The sequence below is a fragment of the Amblyomma americanum genome, chromosome 7, assembly GCF_052857255.1.
Source record: "Amblyomma americanum isolate KBUSLIRL-KWMA chromosome 7, ASM5285725v1, whole genome shotgun sequence".
Classification (NCBI taxonomy): domain Eukaryota; kingdom Metazoa; phylum Arthropoda; class Arachnida; order Ixodida; family Ixodidae; genus Amblyomma; species Amblyomma americanum.
In genome coordinates, this window is record NC_135503.1 from 21364389 (window position 1) to 21388007 (window position 23619).

The following is a 23619-nucleotide window of genomic DNA, read 5'->3' on the forward strand; positions in this document are numbered from 1 at the left end:
CATAGTACGCACGCTCGTCAGCATACGCGGGGTACTCAAGCATGATATGTTCCAGAGTTTCGTTCGAGCAGCAGTTGTCACAGTGCGGGCTGTTCATTTGACCGAAACGGTATCGTAAGCCGTTTGTAAATGCTGCGTTCAGGCGAAGTCGGTGGAAAAGGGTTCCCAGATGGCGAGGAATTCCTGAAGCTTTCGAATGCGCCTGCGAAACTGCTTATTTTTTATAATAACAATACTACTACTACTACTACTACTACTACTACTACTACTACTACTACTACTACTACTACTACTACTACTACTACTACTACTACTACTACTACTAATAATAATAATAATAATAATAATAATAATAATAATAATAATAATTGGTTTTTTGGGGAAAGAAAATGACGCAGTATCTGTCTCATATATCGTTGGACACCTGAACCGCGCCGTACGGGAAGGGATAAAGGAGGGAGTGAAAGAAGAGGTGCCGTAGTGGAGGGCTCTGGAATAATTTCGACCACCTGGGGATCTTTAACGTGCACTGACTTCGCACAGCACATGGGCGCCTTAGCGTTTTGCCTCCATAAAAACGCAGCCGCCGCGGTCGGGTTCGAATCTGGGAACTCCGGATCAGTAGCCGAGCGCCTATTTTTTTTATTATTTCGATATACCTTCAACACCAACCGGGGTTTTTACAGGGGTGGGCGCACTTCAAAAAATACACAACTTCCAGATAAAACAATTATAGAACAGTAAGCAGTCGTGCAATGAGAAGGATGGGTCTATTTAAAGCAAGACAAGGACAAACAAATTCGAGGTAATTCGAGGTAATACAACTCCATAAGGGCGGGAAGTTTAGTGAATTGGCTTACGTTATTACTGCTAGAGCTCTAAGAAGTCTACGCAGAAAGAAAAGGAAAAACAAGACAAGCGCAGACTACCTCCTAAACAGATTTCTTAAACGTAAAATATAGAAGAAAAGGAAATACATGCCCAGGAAAAAAAATGCCATTGTAACCGTCTGATCGAGACGAGGGGGTGACACGCACAGCTGAAAGAGGAACATTGAAAAAGTGCATCGTATGTCTGATTGTACTTAATATCACATGTAAGCTTTTTTTTGTTTTTGCATCATAGGTTGGTCAGCACATGTACCTCTTTATCTTGCATATTTTGTGCGTTCAATAATCTGTTCAGTTAACAGTAAGCCCTTAGACCTGCCTGTCCTCGATCGCTTGTGTCATTGTGGCGCTCGAACAATGAGTGTTGACGATTAGCCGTAGAAAAAAAAAAACTACTATGTGACTATTGTCCACAGTAGGAACATCCAGATCCAATATTTTTCCTTTCTGACAGGCGCGCCTTGGAAAAGAGAAAGAAAAAAATCACGCGCATAAAAAAGAGACTTCCTGGTACGCCTGCATCAGCAATGCGGTCATTAAGACACGTAAATACTTCCACATGCTTCGCAGTCGACCGCTCGCGTGTGTGCCCCGGAACGGCGGAACCTTGAAAGATGTCCGATGGCCGCTCTTATCATACGGACACGCACCACCGCCTCTTGGCGCAGTCGCACAAAACTACAGCGCCGCAGCGACGGGCGTACGGCTTGCTCTCTCTCTCTCTCTCTCGCCCGGACGCCACAATCGCCGTAGTCCCGCAGGTCGCATTTGGCCTGCGGCAACCGACCCGCCCGCTGACTCTCGTCGCACGAAGCTTGAGGGCCAAAGCGCGCGTCTTGAAATAGGCTCGCAGAGTGCGTCGTGGTTCAGCGGGCCGCTCGTACGATGCCGTGGGCCTGCAAGTGTACGACGACGGCGCTGCGAGCCTCCTTGAATGCGCGGAGACTGCTATCTCGCCTCGGACTTCGCGTTGCGGATTGCAGAATACTAGGGGGCGGTGCAAGGTGAGTGAAAGCAGCCCGGTCGGTGCAGCACTGTGTCGTTGTCAGCTTGCTGTCACGGGACGCATCGTGCTGTCACGTGTGGCAGTAGTTCGATGTCTATTCAGCTTTGAATTGAACACTTTTTATTGTCAGAAAACCGAGCGATTCTGGTGCCCTATAAGTCTTGAAGACTATAACGCACACTTAGACATAAAAAAGTAACACACAACACAGTGTTGACGTTTGTGCTTCCTCTCAAATTTTCCGTGTGTAGGGGCCTATAAGACAACTTGCCAAGCTTTCAATGGTGGTGCCACAAGTTGCGGTGGTTCCTGTCGTGAAAGTGTCAGCGTAAACATTCGTTCATCGCAATTTCTTTTTTTTTTATCTGGCAGTGGGTTTTTAGTTTGCTTGAAAGACGCATTATTCGTTATAATCTACCGATTTCTGTCCTTGCAGTATGCCATAATATGCTGTAAGGTGTGTTGCAGTAAGGACGCCGACGCCAGAAGTGCTTGGAAGGGGGCAGGATGTAAAGCAATGTGGATCGCTTACAGGATATGAAAACTGGCCATTAAGGCTTCGGAGAATTTTTTAAACCCTAAGTTTCCATTGCGTAACGTTTTGTAGCCGCGATTGTTGCGTTGCTTATAAATGGAACCTTGTTTAATCTTTTATGTAGCTTCAGTTGCTTATACATGACAGCTTAATAGTATTCAATAGGACAATTAAAAATGTTCATATTTTACGTTCACTGTGCGCCTGCCCAGCATTAGTGAGTGGTGAGCGCTGACTATTTCTGAACTTCACAGGTGAAATAATGCTCGTGCGAAGCATGGAGTAGCGAGAGAAACTGCTTCGAGTGCAGTTTTGCTAAGCGCGACGAAGACATTTTTTAGTGCCATAGAACTAGAGCTTCCACTCAGCCACTTAGCCATTGTCAGTGCGGCCCTTCCGTGTGGGCAGGTTGTGAAGGCGTCACAATGTCGCGTGACCAAGCTAGAACACCTGCCACCTAGGTTGTATCCGCGGTGGTGTTTCAATGGGCATTATCGTGCTCTAACACTATAGCCCCCACTCGCCGATTTCACCGATGTTTGCGTGGTCCCCTGCGACCTTGAAGCGTTGGGTGGCAGATCGCACCCGCCTGAGTTGCAGGTGGACGACGTCGGTCACGTGACCTTGTGACATCATCACAACCTGCCCACCGTCTCAAGAGGAAGCTCAATTAATGATTAGTCGCGAGAGGTTGCTCGAGAACAACCTATATGAGTTTCGTAAGCACCACCGGTGGCAGTACCTTCCATCGCAGGGCATACCACACCACTGCGCCAGGTGTGGTATGAGGACTCCCAGGGATCTATGAATGTAAGGTAGGGACTGACCAATGAGAACATGGAAACCTAAATGCTAGTGCACCTAATTCGCATGTGGCCTAACGTTGGTAATTCGTCAATCTCTTTTTTTTTCAAGTTCTTACGAAAGGTCTTCCAGTAATAATCTGGCGCTATTTTAGCACAAAGACACTTGGGGATAAAGGACTGTCGCGTGTAAATTAAGACTGTCTGTTCGTTATCATCACCACCAGCCCAACTACAGTAGTACTCGCTGTAGGGCTAGTTGGTTCATGTTATTAATTTGAACGGCATAAAGGAGACATAGTAAATGCAGGGTGGACAGAAAGAGCGCCTACTCCCATAAACACTTCTTTACTCCCATGCTCTGCTTCCATACACAATCTTGCATGTGTTATTTGACAGTTGGGCTCCCGACCGAAGCTGGCTAAAGTTGCGATAAGCCTTTCTATGCTACACATTAAGAGGAAGAAATGAACTTGGGCAGGGCATGTACTGCGAAGGCAAGATAACCGCTGGTCCTTAAGGGTAACGGAGTGGATTCCAAGAGAAGGCAAGCGTAGCAGGGGTCGACAGAAGGTTAAGTGGGCGGAGGAGATTACGAAGTTTGCAGGCATAGGTTGGGCGCAGCTGGCAAAGGACAGGGTTAATTGGAGACATGGGAGAGGTCTTCTGCCTGCAGTGGGTGTAGTCAGGCTGATGATGATGATGATGATGATACACATCACGCAGGTTCCAACGCAGTCCGTGTGGCACTTGTGCGACAATTTGGGGGTCCACAGTCTTTGCCAGATGCCAATACAAGCGTTTGTTTAGTCGGACTCTCGACTGATGGCTGGCGCAAGTTGCTATTAGCGTTTCTGTGCTAGATCTAACGAAGATTCGCAAGCAATCAGACCCGAACTTGTGCAAAAATCTTGCGGGCCCACAATCCTCGCCCCAGTAACTGCCACCTCACTTAGTGTGACAGGGACCCAACAACGCCGAGAAAATGTTTCAACGGGCTCCTTGTGCTATCACATAACAAGTACACGCACTTAAACCCAGCTGTCAGCTGAGTCACAAAGTTTGTGATTGATATTTCGAGGCTCTAAAAGTAAGATTTGGAGTAAGTTGGCTGGGCCTGGAAAAATAAGGTTTGTAGTAACTTTACCTCTTTCTGGATTTCGTGTTGCAGTTGTTAAAAGTATGAAAGAAATGTTGCGTGCATTGATTGCAAAAGCTTTTCTTTTTCAGTTTACGCGAAATATTCATTGTCACCAACATTGCAGAAGAAAAAGAAAGAACACTAGCTCGACATTGCAACTCAGTCCTCTTCTATAGTAAAAAAGGATCCGTTTTATAGGTGAACGGGGATCGTGTGGCGCCTGTGTTTATGTGAAATGCGCAGAGTGATTGAATAGTAGTACGCTTATTGAGCATGTTCGCGCTTCTGCGATATGCTTCGAACTTATTGACGGTTGGCTGGTGATGAGTGCGTGATACACGAAGAAGGAATAGCAGTATATACCAGGCGTTCAAGCCAAAATGGATGAGGATAAAAAAATGTGTTGTTCCAAACTGATATCAAGTGAATACTGTTACAAGCTATCCAGAACATCGGCTAGTGTTTTTCTCGTTGTGCTTGCTTAACGACATAGCTTCGAGTGGCCAGCCTGCACTTTGCATAAGTTCTGACAACGTTCACTTGAATTTCAATTCGAAAGAATGCTATCGTTTTTCTTTTCTTTTTTTTTTGTCTTGTCCCAGTTTAGCAGTGTAACATGCGCATGTCTTGCGGAGACGTGAAAGTGGGCCAAACGCGAATAAACATTAGATGTGCGAACATGCCAATATACCAAGTATGCGATAATCCCACATGGCCGCCGCGGTGGCTCAGTCGTTATGGCGCTCAGCTGCTGACCCGAAATGCGGGGGTGCGATCCCGGCCGAGGTGGTCGAATTTCAATGTAGGCGAAATGCTAGAGGCCGGTGTGCTGTGCGATGTCAGTGCACGTTAAGAACCCCAGGTAGTCGAAACTTCCGGAGCCGTTCACTGCGGCATCTCTCATAGCTTGAGCTGCTTTTAGACTTTAAACACCAATAAACAACCAACCAAACAACCAAGATCGCGCATGGCAGTCCGCTGGAGCAGGTGTGTGCTCACCTCGTGTTCCGGGGATACTTTCTGTCGGGAAACAGACTATGAACTGTTCAAGAGGTCGCGGAGGCCTACCGTGCCTTGAGACGGGTGAAGCATGTGTTAGGCACACTTCCTTGGCGTTACACACAGTCTTAACCTTGAAACGTGATGAAAAAAAAAGATTTCCTGCTGAGTGGGCACGGATAGCAAGGTAAATGTTTGTTATTAGAGAAATTTACTAAATAATAGGGTGATGCTATTGTCTAGCGGCATATGGGGAATAGCGGGGGGCCAGTGCGCAGGCGCAGGACAACAACGCCCTTCCCTGCGGTTATTGTCCTGAGCCTGCGCGCTGGCTCGCCGCTATTCCCCATATGCCCCTAGCCAATAGCATCACCCTATTCTAAAAGCCCCAATTAAAGTAATAGCGTTAGAGCCGACGTTCGGCGAAGACCCTGGGGCGGCAATGAAATTACTCATTGTTTCACTACGAAATTCCTGGTCACAACGAAATTCCTCATTGGTTTACAGGGCCATGACGTCATTCTACGGGCACTGCGTAGTGCCTCGTAAGAAAAGCAACTGCCCTGAAAAGACAAATAAATGGTCGAGCCAAGCCGGGGCTTGAACCGCTACCCCTCGACACGGAAGAGCTTGGGTTGAGTGCGACAAAAGGGGCTCTTGTGTGAGCGCCTCGCACAGCAGAGTAGGGTACAGAGCAAACAAAAACATCTAGGCAATTAACAAGATCAATTAGCGTCACTAATTAATGTCGCTGCTTGAAAATTGGAGGGGACACTTAAGCTCCACCTTAAGTGTATGACGCGATAGCGTAATGGGCTAATTCTCGTATATGCACAGGTTAATTTTCTTCTTTACCTTCATAGACCCTCGTGAGCCCTTATACCCCTCCTGGCGCAGTTATGCAGCGGTTAAGCGATGCGCCACTGCCCTGGGATGGCAGATGCTGCCACTAGTGGACCTTGTGCGGCACAGGTTGCTCTTCGCGAGATGCCGATCATTAACTGCCATCAGACACGGTGGGCAGTTTTCTCACTATCTGGTGGGCAGGTTGTGATAACGCCGCAAGGTCACGTGACCTAGGTGGCCCGCCTTGCTTCTATGTTTCTCCCTGGGGCCATCTGCCTGAGCCCTGCCCTTGATTTTTCGATCACAACGCCGACGTAGAATTTTATGGTGAACAGGGCCTTTAGCGCTATCGCATTAATAAAGCCTATTTGTAGAACAGTCGAAGGCCGCTTGCCGTATCGTGGTGGCGGCGGCATGCGGCTGCCTCCAAAACTATGAGCGCGGCGGAGTACATCGCAGCGCCAAAAGATGGCGCGCGAGATGCGGCCAGCGTAGAATGCTTCGATGCCAGCCCAGGGTGAAGACAACTTAAGCGACGCTGCCATAATGAATCACACGGGATCAGCGGCGCTAGCGTTTGTAAAAGCGCCGGTCATGCTCTCGGCGCGCTTCAAAGTGCTTTAACTTGAACGGCCTTTTGCAGCGGGAGCTACACTGGGCTACCAGTCGAGCATTTCGCGGTACATGGGAGAGGCCAGTTGAAATTCAAAATGGCGGCGTCGCGTAAGTTGCCTCCACCCGGGAACGGCGGCGCTGGCATCGAGGCACCCTAGGCCGGCGTCGCCTGGCCGAATGTCACCAGAAATGACACATTCGAAGTGTCCTCGCGACTGGCAAAGCTTTATTTGTGCGTCCGCCAGGCTAATTGCAAAGGATTTCGCAAAAGGTGTTTCGCGCAGTGGGATCCCTGCATGCTGTCGCGTTCACATCTCAATGCGGCTAACAATACGCTCTCAACGATTCTCACATTTTTGTTAATGACCACCATTCGTGCACCGTCTAGTCTGCGTGATGCAAACCAAACCTCGGCTTAAAGAAATATTTTAGACACCTCCTGCCCTGCAATATTTCTGACACGCCATCATCACTCGTTGTAGGAGGGCCCTGGGCGGTCTCAGCTACCACCACACACCAGGCAAGCAACCCCTGCTGCCCTCCACTCTCGGCGATGTGGTCGACCGGGTGGCCGACATACACGGCGACAACGTCGCCGTCGTGTCCTGTCATCAGTCCATCAGAAAGACGTACACGGAGTATAAACGAGACGTAAGGAGCGCCCATCTCGTCTGTGAATACTTTGGTAAACCGGTTATACGAGTTCCTTCCTTATAAAAGTGGTAGCTTAAATCGCTATAGAAGTTGCAGGCATAGTTATTGACCAATACATTTAATTTACCCCCATGGTATAGACTAATAACTGAATTAATGTTCGAAGCCAAGGATTTCTTTCACTCCCTCGTCCATCCATTTTATTAATGCATTTACTTTTGAAGATGAGAACCATCATTGCAAACTGTGCGTTGCCTACACTCTTTCCATAGCCAGCTTTAGAGACCGACAGCAGCTTCAGACTCTTTTCCTCCTTCAGAATACCAAGGTGCATTGACATGTATTCGAGCAGCGGTTCCTTCACTGTCTTAACGTCAAGCTAAGCGCTTGAGCAGTGCTTTACACGAGCGCCGTTTGCCCACCAGTATGCTTCTCTTGTTGCAGCGTTCTGCTGAGTGTGAGGTTTTAGACGGAATACCTGGCCGCCATGGTCGCATTTCGACCAAGGTTAACGGCATAAACGCATTATCGTTGCTTGTTTTTGTTTGGGAAGAAATACGGCCAAAACTGTCGTGGAGGCCTACACTGCCGCATCAAATATCGCTTGGAGTTGGAACGCGCAATAGAAGGAACTTTTAGCCAGTTAGAGCTGGTCCCCCAAGGTATTATTGGCGTGCGCCGCTTCATTTCGCAGATCGACCGGTTGGCGGCAGCACTTGTTTCGCTGAAGCTTCGCGTCGGGTCCAAGATCGCGATGATTGCACCGAGCATGTACGAATGGAGCATCGTCCAATTTGCGACTGCAAAGGCAGGACTGGTCTTGGTAAGGACGCTTCGTCGACTGCCGTTGATGCACACTGATGTGCTTAAATTAATATGAACTAATCGATGCGCTGTAGGAAACTAGATCTGATTTTAGTCATCTCTGGCACTTGTTTCTCCAAAGTAAAAATATCCTTATATTGCAGGGAAATTTGTCACTTTTTTTTAATTATTCGAGATGCATGGAAAACTTTTTACCGGCATTTTATGGCGTGAAACAAGTAGTTTTCTAAAAATGTACAATGCGGAGATTTTTATTGTCCCACCGTAAACAAGCGATGAAGTGAAAACAATGGTAGGAGAAGGGAAAATTTTGTCCACCTGTCCGCAGTGAAATTGAATGTGCACACGCGCAATAAATCATTAAGTTTTACTAGTTTTTATCAGTGTTGAAATCTTTGATGAAGCACTACACATAATGATAGATTTTACCGTTGCAACAATGCAATGTTTTGTGAGTCGAAGGTTTTGCAAAGAACATCAATTGGCTTAAAATTCGGTTTGTGTAACGGGCTTTCGCGTACATCACCTGAAATCATGGCACCAAAATTCTTTATTGGCCAATGGCTGACGCGATTAACGTTCTTATTGTTTGTGTTTTGCCCATAGGTCAATATTAACACTGCATACCAGGTTCCTGAGCTCGAGCACTGCCTGAATCAGGTATGTGGAGCCAACCAGTTTTTTTTATAATCAGCTACCCACACTGCAAGTTTTAGTTACCTCAATGCGAATTCAATACAATAGCAAAAGTGAGCCGGAACAAAACAGGTCCATGCATATGATAGCAAATAGTCGCCGACCGCGCTACGTTAATCTTTAAGGAAATGAGCACAGGGTTAGTTTCAACGACTAAGCTTAAATAGGACTCTAATCACAGAGAACTGAGATGTCCGCACTAATGAAGCAAAGTTGCGCACTCACGTTATAAAGAACGAAAAGTAAGGTTGTCACGTGATTTGCTGACTCTGCATTTCAGCTTCTCAGTTGATCTACTTACACGTATTTAGAGTTGATTAAGACCATCTGCTCGCAGCTTACTGTGCTTAACTGTTACATTTGCTGATTTGTTTTAGTGCTTTGCGAATTATTTCAGACAGACTGCGAAGCCGTTATTTTTTCTCAACGGTTCGCGAGGCAGGATTACTACAGGATGCTGCTGGAAATAGCGCCCGAACTCGAATCTTCAGCCCCTGGATGTTTGAAAAGTACAAGGTGGGCAAAAGCAAACAAAAATATGTATTCGTATGCAAAATATCGCTGAGACCATGTGTTTAATTCAATAATGGGCAAGTGATGCTTTTGACCTTTGAAGTGCTTCTCGGAAGAAATTTTGCTGATTGCCCGTGCTGGTTGATTGAAAGTGACATTCTTCCGCTAAAAAAAAATCCATTTTTACGTACATCGAGTGTTTGTAAACGGCAGTGGGGCCATCATAGCTACTGTCTAAAGCTTTGGATTTATTGTAGTATCAGCAAAATAACGGTGGCAGTTTCAATGCTGATATTTGACTGCGTGCCGGTAACGTACTGATGGTATCAATAGGGTAAGATACAACAGTGCCAGAGTCATGTTCCCATACAAAAAAGTCCTATGGGCGTCTATGGAAAAAGCTATGTCCGTCTATGGCCTTTTATGAACGTCTATAAGCACCCACAGAGGTGCTTATTGCCAGCTATTGAAAAATCTATGCCACTAAAGCTATAGCTTTGGAACCATACAATTGTCTTAAGCTCTCTATAGAAAAATATATCAGTCTGTATAGACAGCTATAGACAGAAATAGGAAAGGTCTATAGCTATTTGGGCCAAAATTCTATAGCCGGCCATGGACATTTTTGTATGGGTTGTAAGGCTAACTCAGCTTGTATTAGATCATTCGAATACTCGCTCTTCTATTCGGGCGCCCGTTCACTCACGCACTCGCTTATTTAGGTCTCTGGTTTCCGTTTCCAGGTTACCCAAACTCAGGCACGTTATCTGCATTAGCGACGAGCGAAGACCGTGAGTAGGCATCTCTAAACCCTTGTCTTATTTCCATCACAACAGCCCTAATTCAGAAGTATCTTTGACGTCAGCAGTATCGCTATTTTTATCGTTATTATCAGTCTCTGGTAGACCCAGTATTTCATCACTTGTCATCTGCCCGCTAGATGTCTACAGGAGCTCATGTTCTTTGCAGGGGTACCGTGTCATTTGACGACCTCATGGAGTCTGTTACAAACGAGCACCTCAGAGACATGCAGGCGATTTCGTCCAAACTGCAATTCGACGATCCCATAAACTTGCAGTTCACGTCTGTAAGCACGCAGATCTTCTCAAGAGCAGCTACACATTGCAAGCGTGTGATGAAGACGTTGTTTTCCTCTCGCAGGGCACGACGGGAAAGCCTAAGGCGGCGCAGTTGTCCCATTTTAACCTCGTCAACAACGCCTACTATATAGGCCAGGGACTAGAGCTGGATAGGGAGGTGAGGCAAGGTATTGCTTAGTTGCACTACAAAGTGCCGTCTGAACGTGTACAGTATGGTTCCGCGATTCGCTGCTGCGGAAAGCCGGAAATAATGCCCCGCTGATTATGGACCAGAATTTTTTTTCGGAATTCTGTCCCCTTCAATGCATCTCATTTTTCACACCCAAAACGCATCGATTACCTCTTCTCGCTGCTGAATTGGCCTTTTCCATTCTGTGGTTGTTTTTATAAGCAACATTTTCTCCGGACTAGATTATCCACGTGTGAGTGCTCTTGGTTCATACGCCACTCAACGTGTACAGTGCACGTTGAGTGGCATATGAACCAAGTCACTCACACGTGCAACGTGCCCAGGAAACAGAGGAACAACGAGAAGAACGATTGTGAAAACGACGAGAAGCCGAAGGAGCTAAGCGAGCTTTCGCGATTCAACCAGGTTTAACCAGAGGTAAACCACAGCCAATTTTTTTTTATTTTTCCTTTCACTGTGCGCAACAGCGTCCCTACCACGCATCAAATCAACGATTCCGAGTATCCAGTAGTTTCGCAATCTCGAAACCTGCATGAAAATAAACAAATGTTTTCTCTGAACTTCTCGACACTACACTAGAATGAACAAGCGCTACAATGGTGATTTCGTTTTAACCTTGTTCGTCGTCCCCGGCTTCCTTTTGCCATCATGTTCTCACACGTTTCCAAAGTAGTTGCTATCGTGCAAGAATATAGCGTGGCATACATACCCGATGCAGAGCAGTCGCGACTGCCCTTTGCTTTGCAGCATCAGGTGATCTGCCTGAATGTGCCCATGATTCACTGCTACGGGTGCGTCGGTGGCACTTTGGCGGCGGCGCTATTCGGATCCACCATCGCGATGCCAGCTCCGAGCTTCAAGGCGGAAGCCGCTCTGGATTGCATCCACAACGAGAAGTATGTCTGGCGACAGGGGCACTTAAAAAGGCCCAAAAGGGACTGCGAAATTGGCAGAATTTCCTTTATTATTCCGGGTTAGGTATTACTATGCATAGTGCCGTAAGACAGGTCGTAGCGATACGTGAGGCGCAGGAGACACCCAGTCCGATAGTGGCACGGCGCAGGTTACGCTTAAAAGATTTCTAAACGTGTTCAGTGGTTTCTAAGCTAGGCAGTGAGCAGTACTACCGGTAGTGGTACACCTCGCCGAATTAGTAGACTTCGAAATGCCGAAGTATTTGACTGAAAGTGGCAGTGAGAGACGTGGTCCGGTGTCGTGTGGTTGCCAGTCACCGTGGTCTATTACGGCGTTTAGTGTACTGTCGTAACAGCGCCGCAACACACTGAGACTTTGTTCTCTGGTTAGTTTCGTTAGTTAGTTGCAAACTAGCGTGCATCAACGTCCTGGCATGCCGTCGCGCGTGTACTTTTCTGCTGTGCTTACCCATGTTCTTATGTAATCTTTTGGGCTGCTACGCATCCACTGACCTTGTTTCTCTTTTAGTAGCCTTAACGTTTGTATTTTCTTTTTGCATTGATTACCCTGTTTATTATGAACCATGTGCAAAAGGTGTTGGGAAAAGTTTTTTTCCTCACAACGAATTCTTGGAGAATTCTGCGACATAAATGTGTTGCTACAAATAATTGTTATAACTGCAGCGTTTGAAGTGCTCCATTTTCTTTGGCGCAGCAGAAGTGACTGTAGCTCCCAGAAAATTTCTCCAGTAGCGACCGACAGAACCAGTTCTGCCGCTACAGGAGACAGTGCAGTATTATACAAAGCTTTGAAGCTAAGATAGGAATCAACTCTAATAGGACAACGCATATCTTAGTTTCATTTAGTACAGGTTCTCTCGCCACTTTCAAATGTTATGTCACTCTTAAGCCTAGTTGCACTGGTGTCGCAAAACTTTAGCACCATGTGACGGCGGCCAGGCATTTTGGTCGTCGTTGCGTGAACAGCGGCGAAATATCGTGACTCCCAAGAACCCACAAACGGCAGGCTCTTTCCTGTCACCGCACGTATTTCCCGTGGGTTTTTTGCCCATTCTTGTTATTCGAGCGGCTCGCTGCCACCACTAGCCTCCGCGCTCCGCGTTTTTAACCTCCGGGTTTTTTTTAACCTCGAAGCGCCGTTGCTCCACTTGGTTCGCGAGCCCACTTTTCGCCAAGCATTTTCACTAACAAACAAAGCGCGCGCGCTAAGCAATTTCACATTTACCACCTACTCACGAAACTGCTCTACTTCGCGTCTCCGACTGCTGCTTTTGTGAGTCGAGTACCTTCTTATCTGATTGCAGCAGCACTTGTCCAGACTTCATTCTTGAGAATTGCCTCATTCTTGCTCTTACTTTTTACGATGAGCTTACCTGATATTTTTTATCATTGATGGCACTCGCTGCTTTGTTGTGCGAAATTCCAGGTCACGTGGTTGCTAATCTGTGACTTTTAACGCTCAGTACTGAAACAGTTTATGACCATTTATTTCGCAAACAATACATCACTGAGAAATAACGCAATAAGGCAGCACAGCGCAGAGCACAATCATCATGGAAATGTAGCGTGCCGTAGAAATGCTGCCATAAAGCAGCAGAGCTGCAGCTGCTATACACGCTGCAGTTTATACTGATGTCCGTAGACTTTATTGTGGGATGCCCCACCAGTGCAATCAAAATTGTGTTCTTCTCTTCCTGGATTTCAGTACAGAAAAAAAATTTGTCGGCTTCACAAGCGGCGGTTGATTATTACTATTTTTATTAATTACAGATGCACGTTTATCTACGGGACCCCGACAATGTACATCGATATGTTGCATCATTTGCGAAGTAGTCAGCACGACATTTCATCCGTGTGCAGAGGTATATGCTTTTAATCCTTCAAATAGCACTAGTTCGGCGCGGGTAGTTAATTCAAATCTCTTTAGAAATCTCACTGTTGTGTTTTTATTTACTGCCCTGCAAGCACGGTATAGTTACCAACATGCTCGTTTGCTCTGATTATCTAGGGTAAGCACTTTTCAACGTAGAGCTGTGTTATGCGCTGAACAGCCATTGTCCTGTGGTGTCTGTAGGTTGTTTCCCAGAGTTCATCGCGCGTGTCCAGCTCAGCTGCGTAATCCACAGTGCGGGCCTTAGATTTCAAATGACAATTTTCGATCACAGCTGTCATGGCGGGAGCACCATGCCCACCGGAGGTCATCAAGAGGGTGATGAAGGAACTCAACGCCCGCCGTTTCTTTGTAAGTGGAAGGCAACAACGCAAATTCACGTATGCAAATTGTCGAATTGTAAAATACTACAAAAAAAATGTCCGAGCGCGTTGTCTTGAACATATAGTGACAAGCTGAACTAGAAATCACAGTATTTAGCGATCGCGACGCGATAGAAAACGAGCATGAAAACTGTGTACTGGCGCATATCTGACACTGGCACTTATCTAGTGCAAGCAAGAAATGTCTAGTTAATGCGTCTTTCGTGCGTATTGTCCACTGCGTTCCGTCCAATTTTCAGCTCCCCTGTGCGAAGAATTAACAGCGTTGCGCCCTTTTGCGTAGAAGCGGTGTTGAACTGTTGATGGCCGTGATGGCCGTGAATGATATCTAAATGTTCAACGACATTGCAATATTTTTTATGTCCCTTTCAGATACTTTACGGTGCCACAGAGACGAGTCCGGTTATCACAGGAACAAGTCCAGATGATCGTCTAGACGAGTGGATTCATACTGTAGGGAGACCTCTGCCATACACCGAAGTGAGCTGACAGTCCTTGCGCTATTCTTCCACATTTACGTGCATGCAAGTGGTTCGAGCCGTTGTATTGATCTGATCTGGGGAACATTTTGTTCATGGGTTATAACTTCTAAAGTCTCTGATCATTTTGATTGAGGGAAGGTGGGAGTACCACTGTAGCGGTCCAGCTGTCTTTGAAAGAACTGGCAGTGCATGCGAGTTGCTTTGGGGAAGTGGAGGGTCCTTATAATCTTCACAATCAGTGTTTGATGCCGGGATATTAGCGGCGCAGTCGGTACGCTGCAGGTGTCAAGGGCTGCTTTGAATCTTCTGTAATCCCGCGTCATTTTGGGGGTGCATGTGCCTGACCAATGTATTTGAACGGTTGTTTTCTCACCGATCCATCCAATAACAAGGAAGCTTGAGTTTCCACTTGCGCTGACTCAAAGCTTCTTTGTACTGCTTCTCTAAGATGTACGTTTTTTGTGAACGTGGCACATAGCTTCAGAAATTCATGCGTCATACTATCGAAGGCGCTAACACGCTAATAGGCTCCATGCAAGCTTACTGCCGCCTAGTGGAACGCACTGCCTATCTATGGCAGACGAGCTGTCTTCGTGGCATCTCTTGCTGTCTTGTCCGCGGCTGTCAGCCATAGTCTCCTTTATTCTCAAGTGGCACGTGTTGAAAAATAACACTGCTTGTCAGTGTCGCAATCTTTCACAGAATTAGGCTGTAGTTTTGGCGACGGAAAAAAAAGAAAAAAAACAAAGCCGACAGTTACTGACACTGAGTAAGACACAGGATAATAGGCTACGAATTCAAGCGTGTGAAAAATCTCAATGTTTGTGGCGAACTACCATCACCGCAGCTATATTCACAGTGTGACGTGCGTCGTATGCGACGAGGCAGTCTGTCCCGTCCTAGTCTCTGCAGTCTACTCCAGAGATTAATGGCACGTATCCACTGTGGGGGATGGGCCAAGGCTCAAGTGGCGACTGAAAGATGCTCACAAACATTTTTTTTTCAAAACCAAAAAATGCAGATTGGGAGAATAAAATTAAAAACAAATCGGTTGCTGTGACATGGGGGATTGAAAATGGGCGGCGGGCTATATGAGCATAGTTTTGGATGGTTTCATTACTGATGAATTTTGTGCATTAGCAGCCAGAAGCTGAAATTTCGGAAGTTTTGCAGTCTGTCTTTTCCTTGTTTCCTCGAATTCTTTTCACTTCTTTCTCTGTACAAAGCACATGGGGAGACTCAACACATTCCAAGTGCTGCCACTCCGACCGCCCTAAATTGATTACCAACATCCTTGACGTTTCGGGCATACGAAACAAATTTCGTCGTTCCTGCAACGTCACCACAGACCGACTTGTCCACCTTACTGTTTCTTTCCTTCAGTTCGCTTGTTTCAAATCAGGCCACTTTATTTCATATCACCTCTTCAGTTCTAATCTGTTTTTAATCTGCTTAAGAAGTTCTAACGAACCACAGTTTGACTAACTGATTGCACGACAGTTATCACAAATGGCCCGCCCTACGCGGCGGTCTCTCGATCGGCAGTGAGGGTCTCCATTCTCGCAACCGGGTTAGTCTTTGCAAGTTAGGAGTTGGCCGTTGATCTGTTTGCCTGCTTGCCTACGCTGTCAAGCTCATTTTGAGAGCATAAGTTTCTAGGAAGTTCAGAGCTGGAAGCCATGAGGAAAAGTGCATTTCTTGACAGTGTAAGCATGCAGGAAAGCCGTTATATGAACGATGTGCTCGGCACTTACAAGTGCGGCCTGTTCACTGCAGCTCTCAGGATCTGGCAGTGCCTCGAGGTCTCGAGAAAATTACTTTTTTTATAGTTACCGTGTTCCGGAAATCTTTGCGGGCAGCTGTATACTCATGCGTTCATTAAGCAGCTCCTGCTCTTTCATACGTTCATTAACAAGCCCCCACAAAAAAGAATTCTTCAGTAATGATCACTAACATCGACAGCTATGCCGACTCCAGCAAAACCATCCGCAACAAACAGCGCAGACTAATAGAAACCCACCTACATGAAATTCTAGTAGAATCCTATAGCAGCAATCCGAACGTTAAAATAACCCTGCGTTTCATACAAGGCCATGCTAGGATCGAGGGAAATGAGCCGGTTCATCAACGGACCCGCGAAATCAACATCTAGGCGCCTTCGATGCTCAGGCCAAATCCAACGTCGGTGGAAGACGCCGAAACATACACAGAGCAAAATAGCTGAACACTACCAGAACACCAAGGAAACTCGCACATTTTTGGCCAACCTCACCCGTCGCTGAACACGGAACAAGTACACGTCCTTCACAAAGTTCAAACTAACACTTTCCTCACTTCAATAATGCTCTACAACTTCGGATGGCGTGATGCATCTCACCATCTCAACTGTGCAGAGATCAGGGCAGACAAAGAACACATTCTCTGCTCACGTAACACTTCAATTACCTCTCCTTACTTCCCTTACCCTTCTTCTCCTTCCTGGAGTGCTTGGCTTCACTCCGGCTCGGCAGATCAGCAGCGGGCTTTGGCGGAGCAAGCGCTCTTCTTCACTGAGCCTTAGTGCTGGCCCATATAGTTTGCTTCCTTCTCCTAAGTAATGATACGCCGCTCCTCCATTCCTGATAATCAGTAGTCCGCTTTACAACGGCTTCACCATTTTTTACAGCATTGACGAAGTAGCCATAACAATTCTGGAGTGAATTTCTCTCTCTAGTCTGTGCTTACAGTCGACAATTTACTTCTGTTTTTTTTCTTCACGTAGGTAAAAATTGTGGACAAAGAAAATAGGATAGTGCCCATAAAAGAGAGAGGCGAGCTTTGCGCCCGTGGCTATCTGGTCTTCATGGGCTACTACAACGATGAGAAGAACACCCGAGAAGCTGTCCGCAACGGATGGTACTACTCGGGGTGAGTGGTACCGCCGCTACGATTAATTCATGCTGAGCCCGATGATGCCTGTTCAGGCTCCTTTCTCGGCAGCCGCGTTTCGATGGAGACGAAATGCATAATAAGACGCCCGTGCAATGTGCGAAGCCAGCGCGCGTTAAGAGCTCCAGATGGTTGCAATTAATCGCCCCTCTGCGGCGACCCTCATAGCTCATGTGTCTCCTGGGAACGTTAAACCCCGTTACCCCATACCATGCCATATCAGAATTTCAAAAGCCTGAAATATATAAAACAAAAATGAAATGAAGGCCAGAAAAAAAAGCCAAACAGCCTTCATTGTTTAAAAGACTCAATCGGTCACATGAAGGCTCTGTAGAATGGTCTCTTCCGAATTTCTTGGTATTTATTGCGTTGACGTCTACCTTCACTGTACACCGCAGTTGTCCGCGTAAGGGTTCTGATATTAGACATCTGTTGTGATCAGCCCAGTCTTAAGGAGGTACCGCTTGAGAAAGTGCCATGTGTGCACCTGAGGCAAATATATTTGCGTGACCTTTATATACATTTGAACTATTTTCATTTTGCTTACAGGCAAAATAACTTCACAATTTGGTAGAATGATTCTCTTCAACGTACACTGAAAGTCAACTCGCATTTCCCTGAAGAAACTGGTTGTTTTGTTTCGTCGCCACTATTCGTATTTATTAGAATTTCAGACTTGGCGTCTCTCTTGTTGGTTTTGGTCCGTTAAGAGTGTCTTCTTTTGCTTCTAATACTTGCCTTACTTATTCGGTATTGCCATTTTTTTATTTGCGTAGCCAGTTTAAAGTTAACTCTGTGGCTGGAAATGGGTTCGGAGACTGTTTTTTGCCAACTGTTCAGCAGCACAGGAACAGCACAGCGCCGCATGTACGTGTGCGCTCTTTAGCGTCCTACGTGGCGTCTGTGCTGTACAAGTGGCGGGAAAAGTGGAGCTCAGCGTACGGCCGACGCAGGGACGAGGCTGTCATGACGGAGGACGGCCGAGTGTCCATCATGGGGCGCATCAAGGACATGATCATCCGCGGCGGAGAGAATGTCTACCCGCAGGAGATCGAGGAGTTTCTCTACACTCACCCGGCGGTCGAAGAAGTGCAGGTGAGGGGCCGCAAAGTGGGAAAACGCGGATATTGAAACACAGCTATGCGGCACAGTAAGGCAGAAAACGCAATCAGCGAAATTGTTTTTAGTTTTGGTCAAATGTTTAAAGGAATCCCCCAAGGTGGGGTAGATTTGTAATAAGGGAGTAATTAGTCATTGACATACACCGGAGCGCAGTCATACGGCTACAAAGGAAAGCTAAACACATTTCTCAGAAACTTCGTAGTTAAAAAAAAAATCGTCCTGGTCCGAATCCAGGACCACCGCTTCACCGGAGCAGTCGCTCTACCAACTGAGCTAACCAGGACGACAAGCTTGTACTAGGGTGAGAGCGAATTGGTCAATAACTCGAAGTGAGAAGAGTGTTGATCAAATGTTTTAGGGGAATACCCCAAGGTAGAGTATATTTGTAAAAAGGAGCAATTACTCATTGACATTGGAAATGAAGGCGCGGGCTCCTTTTCCAAGCCATGCACACTGAGAAGCCGAGCACCAGGCCGGGGAATGGCTTGTACCCATCTGAGGAAACCAATGGGTACCCTTTAGTTTTACTACTACTTGTATGTGCCTGCTGCTTGGTTATCCTGGCGAAGTTAGCCCTTCAAATGTGGACACTTTTGGTTTGTAACGCTAGTTTAGCTGCTGCATGAAGAACTGAACCAAAGTATGTCATCTTGCACTACAGACACCCTATTATATGGAATGTACACGGTTCGAATCTTGGTACCACCGAGGAGCCGCCGTTTTCTTGAATGAATGCAGTACCATGCAGGTGCTCAACGTTCCTGCGAGTTCATCCTTTGAAAGACGGTAGTTCTCAGGTCTTCCATGCCAAGCATTCCCAAAATACAATTGCTATCTAGTTTGAATTCAGTGTTTGTCCCCTGTAAAGCCATGCTCTGCTTCACGTCATCGCTGCTGTTCTGCTGGATTATCGTGCGACAGCTAGCAGCAGTGATATCAGCTTTTCCGTTTCCCCGTACCTTGCTAGCTGTAGTATTCACGACCGCTACGAAGTGAAAAGACGAACAGAGTAATCACCTCATCGTAACCACATCGTAATCACCTCATCACCTCATCGTAAACCAGCTTGGCTTAGCCTTATATGGATCGGTGGTGCTTTTACAAGAGGCATTTGTTCCGCATTGACATGGCCGATAGGTTATGCTTGTGGCATTTGTGCCTTCGAAGAGACCACAGAACATCTGCTGTGTGAATGCTCGGTGTTTAGTGCCAAATGACAAACGCTTTGCTGTGCTCCAGATAACCTCGATACACACCCTCTGACGAAGAGGAAAATACACGAAATGTGATCACAGCGATTGGCAGCCATCGAGGTAAACAAAGCACTGCTTCGATTCCCGAGGACGTCGTGACTGTGCGACAGATTGTATCTTTGGAGCGCACACATCGTTACCTGAACTCTTTGCTCTACGCGCGACCCCTCTCTGTCCTGTTTCTCTCGCACATTCAATCTTCCCTTTCCATTTCTCCTCGCGTTACCATTCTGGTCAACCTCCCTGCCTTCCTCTTCCCCTCTCTTAGGCACTCAAAAAATGTTTATCGGGAGTTCGTTGAGCGCATGTGCAGCAACAGACTGTGCGCCGCCGCTACATCAAAATTCTTGTACCGGTCGACTGCACATATTGGCATGCCCGATTCTTATATCGGCAAAACCCGTCGTGTTTCAATTGAATTGCAGCATGGTCATTAAGACTGCTGTAGCATGGCGGTCACTGATGAATAATTCCGCTTATGAACATCAAAGCGTTCAAGGAGGATGCGTCAGGAAGTCCGTAGCCTTTCTAAGAAAAATCGGCGGATGTTATTCGGATGTTCATTTCTTTCTGAAAAACCGATGTTTTGGGGCTAGTTGTACGGTGCAATCGCTAAAAGCGGTGGTTATCGGCGAAAATAATTCCCAAATTTCACGAAAGTGGTGATAGAACCTATAGGTAAATATATTTTTTTTGACTCATTGTTAAATGCGCTATGCACATTTTGGTTCTAGCAGTAGGCATGTTGACCTGGCTTACACCAAACATACAATTCAAAACCGAATAGAGTCCATTAACAAGGTCAACAGGCTCTGGTTAATGAGACTACACGTGCAAGTGAATGCGGGAGCCACATACACCATTGCTTTTCTAAAACGGCAGACAATAAGACGAGTAACTAACCACCGCTGTGGCATTAAAGAAGTAGATGTCCTTCAAGTTATCCGCGCTCTTATCAAATTATCGGCCGTCTATCACATAGTCCCCTACCATCGACTAACGCAAACTGAATTAAAAAAAACTTTATATTCTCATCCGTACAGCCGTGAAAATGGCAGCCGGCATACCAGTAAGGTTTGCCATCAGCAGACTGACACAGTTAAAAGTCCACAATAAAATCGACGAGCTTATTGAAGCTAATAAAATAAACCAGCTTGAAAGACTCATGCACTACTTGGAACAAAAGTTTCTTGGACGCGAGTTCTGGAAAAACGTTTATTGTAGCTTCACCTCGCTATTCAGTCGCTTGATATTGTGAATAGAGGAAGCAGCAATTAGGAATTGAATGCCTTCATACAATATCAGGCGCATATTATGCAACGACCGCGCATATTCTAGTAAAATTCGTACTAATGATCAACATTTCCGACAATTAAGCAAGCTCGCCTAAGTACTCGACCAAGCCCACTGTGCCCTTGAAAGCGAAAACAATGCACTGTGGGGATGTTATCGGCGAAGTGAGTTTAAAATATAAGTGGTAGTGTCAGCCCATTGAGCCATAGGTGGTGTGAGCAGGTTAGTGCAATCATGCTTCTGTAACGAATATTTGAAAATAAAAAAAACCTATCCGTGAGTGAGTGGGTTCAGTCCTTAATCAGCAAGGGTCCTTAATCAGAAAAAGTTCTCAATCAGATGTATTTGGATGCTCTATTGGTAGATTTCCTCTTTCAGCCTGACGTTTTAACGTTTGAGCTGAACACAGTACTTAAAATTTAATGTACGAGAAGCCAATTGTTTAATAAAGCCGCAGCCCTGTGAAAGTCGGTGGCTCTGTTCAGAAAACCATTGCCCTTTTGCATTACCCGCAGGTCGTCGGCGTTCCTGATGAGAGGCTCGGCGAAGAAGCCTGCGCATGGATAATGTTGAAAGCGGGATGCAACGCGACAGAAGAGGACATAAAAAATTTCTGCAAGGGAAAGGTGCGTTACCTGAGCTTAATCTTCCGTGCCTGTCTCCTTTAACTGAGTTTTTACATTCCCGAGCAGCGCAGCTCACAAATAACATGACTTGACTACGTAATCTTCCACTGAAGGCGTTGCATTTCTCTGCTTTGGATCATGCATGCCGCTAGCATGAACCGTAGTGCTAAAAATTACAGCGAAATAATTAACTGAGGCCAGCCTGCTTAACACCTTAATTTATTAGCAAAGAGTAATTGTCTACATTTAAGACAAACCAGCATTATTTGTTAGAGATATTTTCTTCAATATGGCTTCATTGCTTTCATCAGTTATGGGACAATTGCAACTACCTGTGAATCCACTGCAATGTGTTCTTAATCCGAGAATGAAGAGCAGATTAGAAGAAGCTTTACTCTTAAATGCCCTTAGTTCATGTTGACTGTAATATAGGCTGCGTATATACGCATAATGCCAGCAAGGTCGAAATTAATTGTGCATGACCGCAGGTGCATATACTCCTGTTATGGTTATTAACCCTTTTTTTTACAGCTTAGCCATTTCAAGATTCCAAAGTATGTTTTGTTCGTCGACACATTTCCGAAGACTGTGTCAGGAAAAGTTCAGAAGTTCGTCATGAGGGAGGAAAGCCGCAAGATGCTCAACCTATGAGTGTTTACATCGCTGACACCAACAATTTTATTGTACAGTTCGCTTATATAAACAAACTGCCCCAGTTTTTGACGCTTTCATTTCCAGTCAATTGTGTTCTTCTATTGCGTGACTACAATGAAAAGTGACGCAACATCACTTTTGTGTGGAAACGTTTTTGAAGAGTTTGCATCTCCGCAAGTTAAGGAAATGCAAAAACGTTACAGGGGCCTCCGTGTGCGTGCGTGCGTGTGTGTGTGCGCGGGCGTGTGTGTGTGTGTGTGTGTGTGTGTGTGTGTGTGTGTGTGTGTGTGTGTGTGTGTGTGTGTGTGTGTGTGTGTGTGTGTGTGTGTGTGTGTGTGTGTGTGTGTGTGCGTGTGCATGTGCGCGCCTGCACCTCTTGAGCGACAGAAAGAAATAATTTTACTATTCCGGCACAAGCTGGAGACAAAGAAAGTGTGCTAGTTGTGAAACTGGGTGAAGGAAGCACAGTGCCTGTTCACAACTCAACCGTTGCCGTACGCAAGAGTGTACCAAAGGCTTTTATATTCTATGCAGCCCATTGAGCTAACACCTGAAAGGCACTATTGCGGTGAAAATTTTACGGGATTCTCTCGTGCCGAAAAATATTTCGGCGTCGTCGCATAATCCGGTGGCCGGAAATGAGTCACGGTATGCGAGGACGCGCATACTCGTAATACCACACGACTGGGTCACGAGACAGGGCTACAGTAAACATTTTTTGAAAAAACTTCTTCCCGTAAACATGATTCCCATAGTACATCAGGACAAATTTACAGTGAGAGCAGTTAAAAGACCCCGTGCCGGAAATCCCGTCGTCGCCACGCCCCAAGTGCAAAGTGGCCAGTCACAGCTCCGCAACGCCTTGGGACACGTATCGCAATGCATGACTGGGCTTCCCTATAAGAGTGCGGGCTGACTTCCACTGCATAGCAAGCGGGAGCGATCGCCGAAGAGTCGGCCACATGGACACGTGATCTATAGGGGCCGTCAAAAAATACGGTCCGGAGTGAGGGAAGCCTGCGCAATAGCCGGGCATTTGCAAGAGCTCACGGAGCACGGTGGCTCCCTGGTGCGAAGGAAGAGTGATCGAGAAAGGCTAATCGGTGACAAGGAACACTGAGGGAAAACAGGGCTCCTAGGAGACTACGCGGAGACAGCTAGCAGAGACTGAAGCCGGGGAAACACCGCAATCTTATAAAGCTATAAATAATGTACATGACCATCTGCGAATTTCGAGTG

The 23619-nt window shown here is 46.3% G+C and overlaps 1 protein-coding gene across 2 annotated transcripts; it reads left to right on the forward strand.

Annotated features, from left to right (window-relative positions):
* The first annotated feature begins 1455 nt into the window (after window positions 1-1455).
* Window positions 1456-22464, forward strand: LOC144098651 (medium-chain acyl-CoA ligase ACSF2, mitochondrial-like). Of its 2 annotated transcripts, XM_077631453.1 has the most exons (16): window positions 1572-1894; window positions 7318-7486; window positions 8184-8312; window positions 8921-8974; window positions 9408-9526; window positions 10267-10314; window positions 10493-10610; window positions 10685-10780; window positions 11561-11709; window positions 13519-13610; window positions 13914-13990; window positions 14395-14502; window positions 17266-17411; window positions 18386-18527; window positions 21616-21726; window positions 22258-22464. In XM_077631453.1, exons 1-16 carry the CDS (start codon window positions 1776-1778, stop codon window positions 22375-22377), a joined length of 1797 nt encoding a protein of 598 aa, XP_077487579.1. In that variant the 5' UTR covers window positions 1572-1775; the 3' UTR covers window positions 22378-22464. The 2 variants fall into 2 exon arrangements, with proteins under 2 accessions (XP_077487580.1, XP_077487579.1); XM_077631454.1 differs by lacking the exons at window positions 21616-21726; window positions 22258-22464 and having other exon boundaries at window positions 1456-1894; window positions 18276-18405.
* The last annotated feature ends 1155 nt before the right edge of the window (window positions 22465-23619 follow it).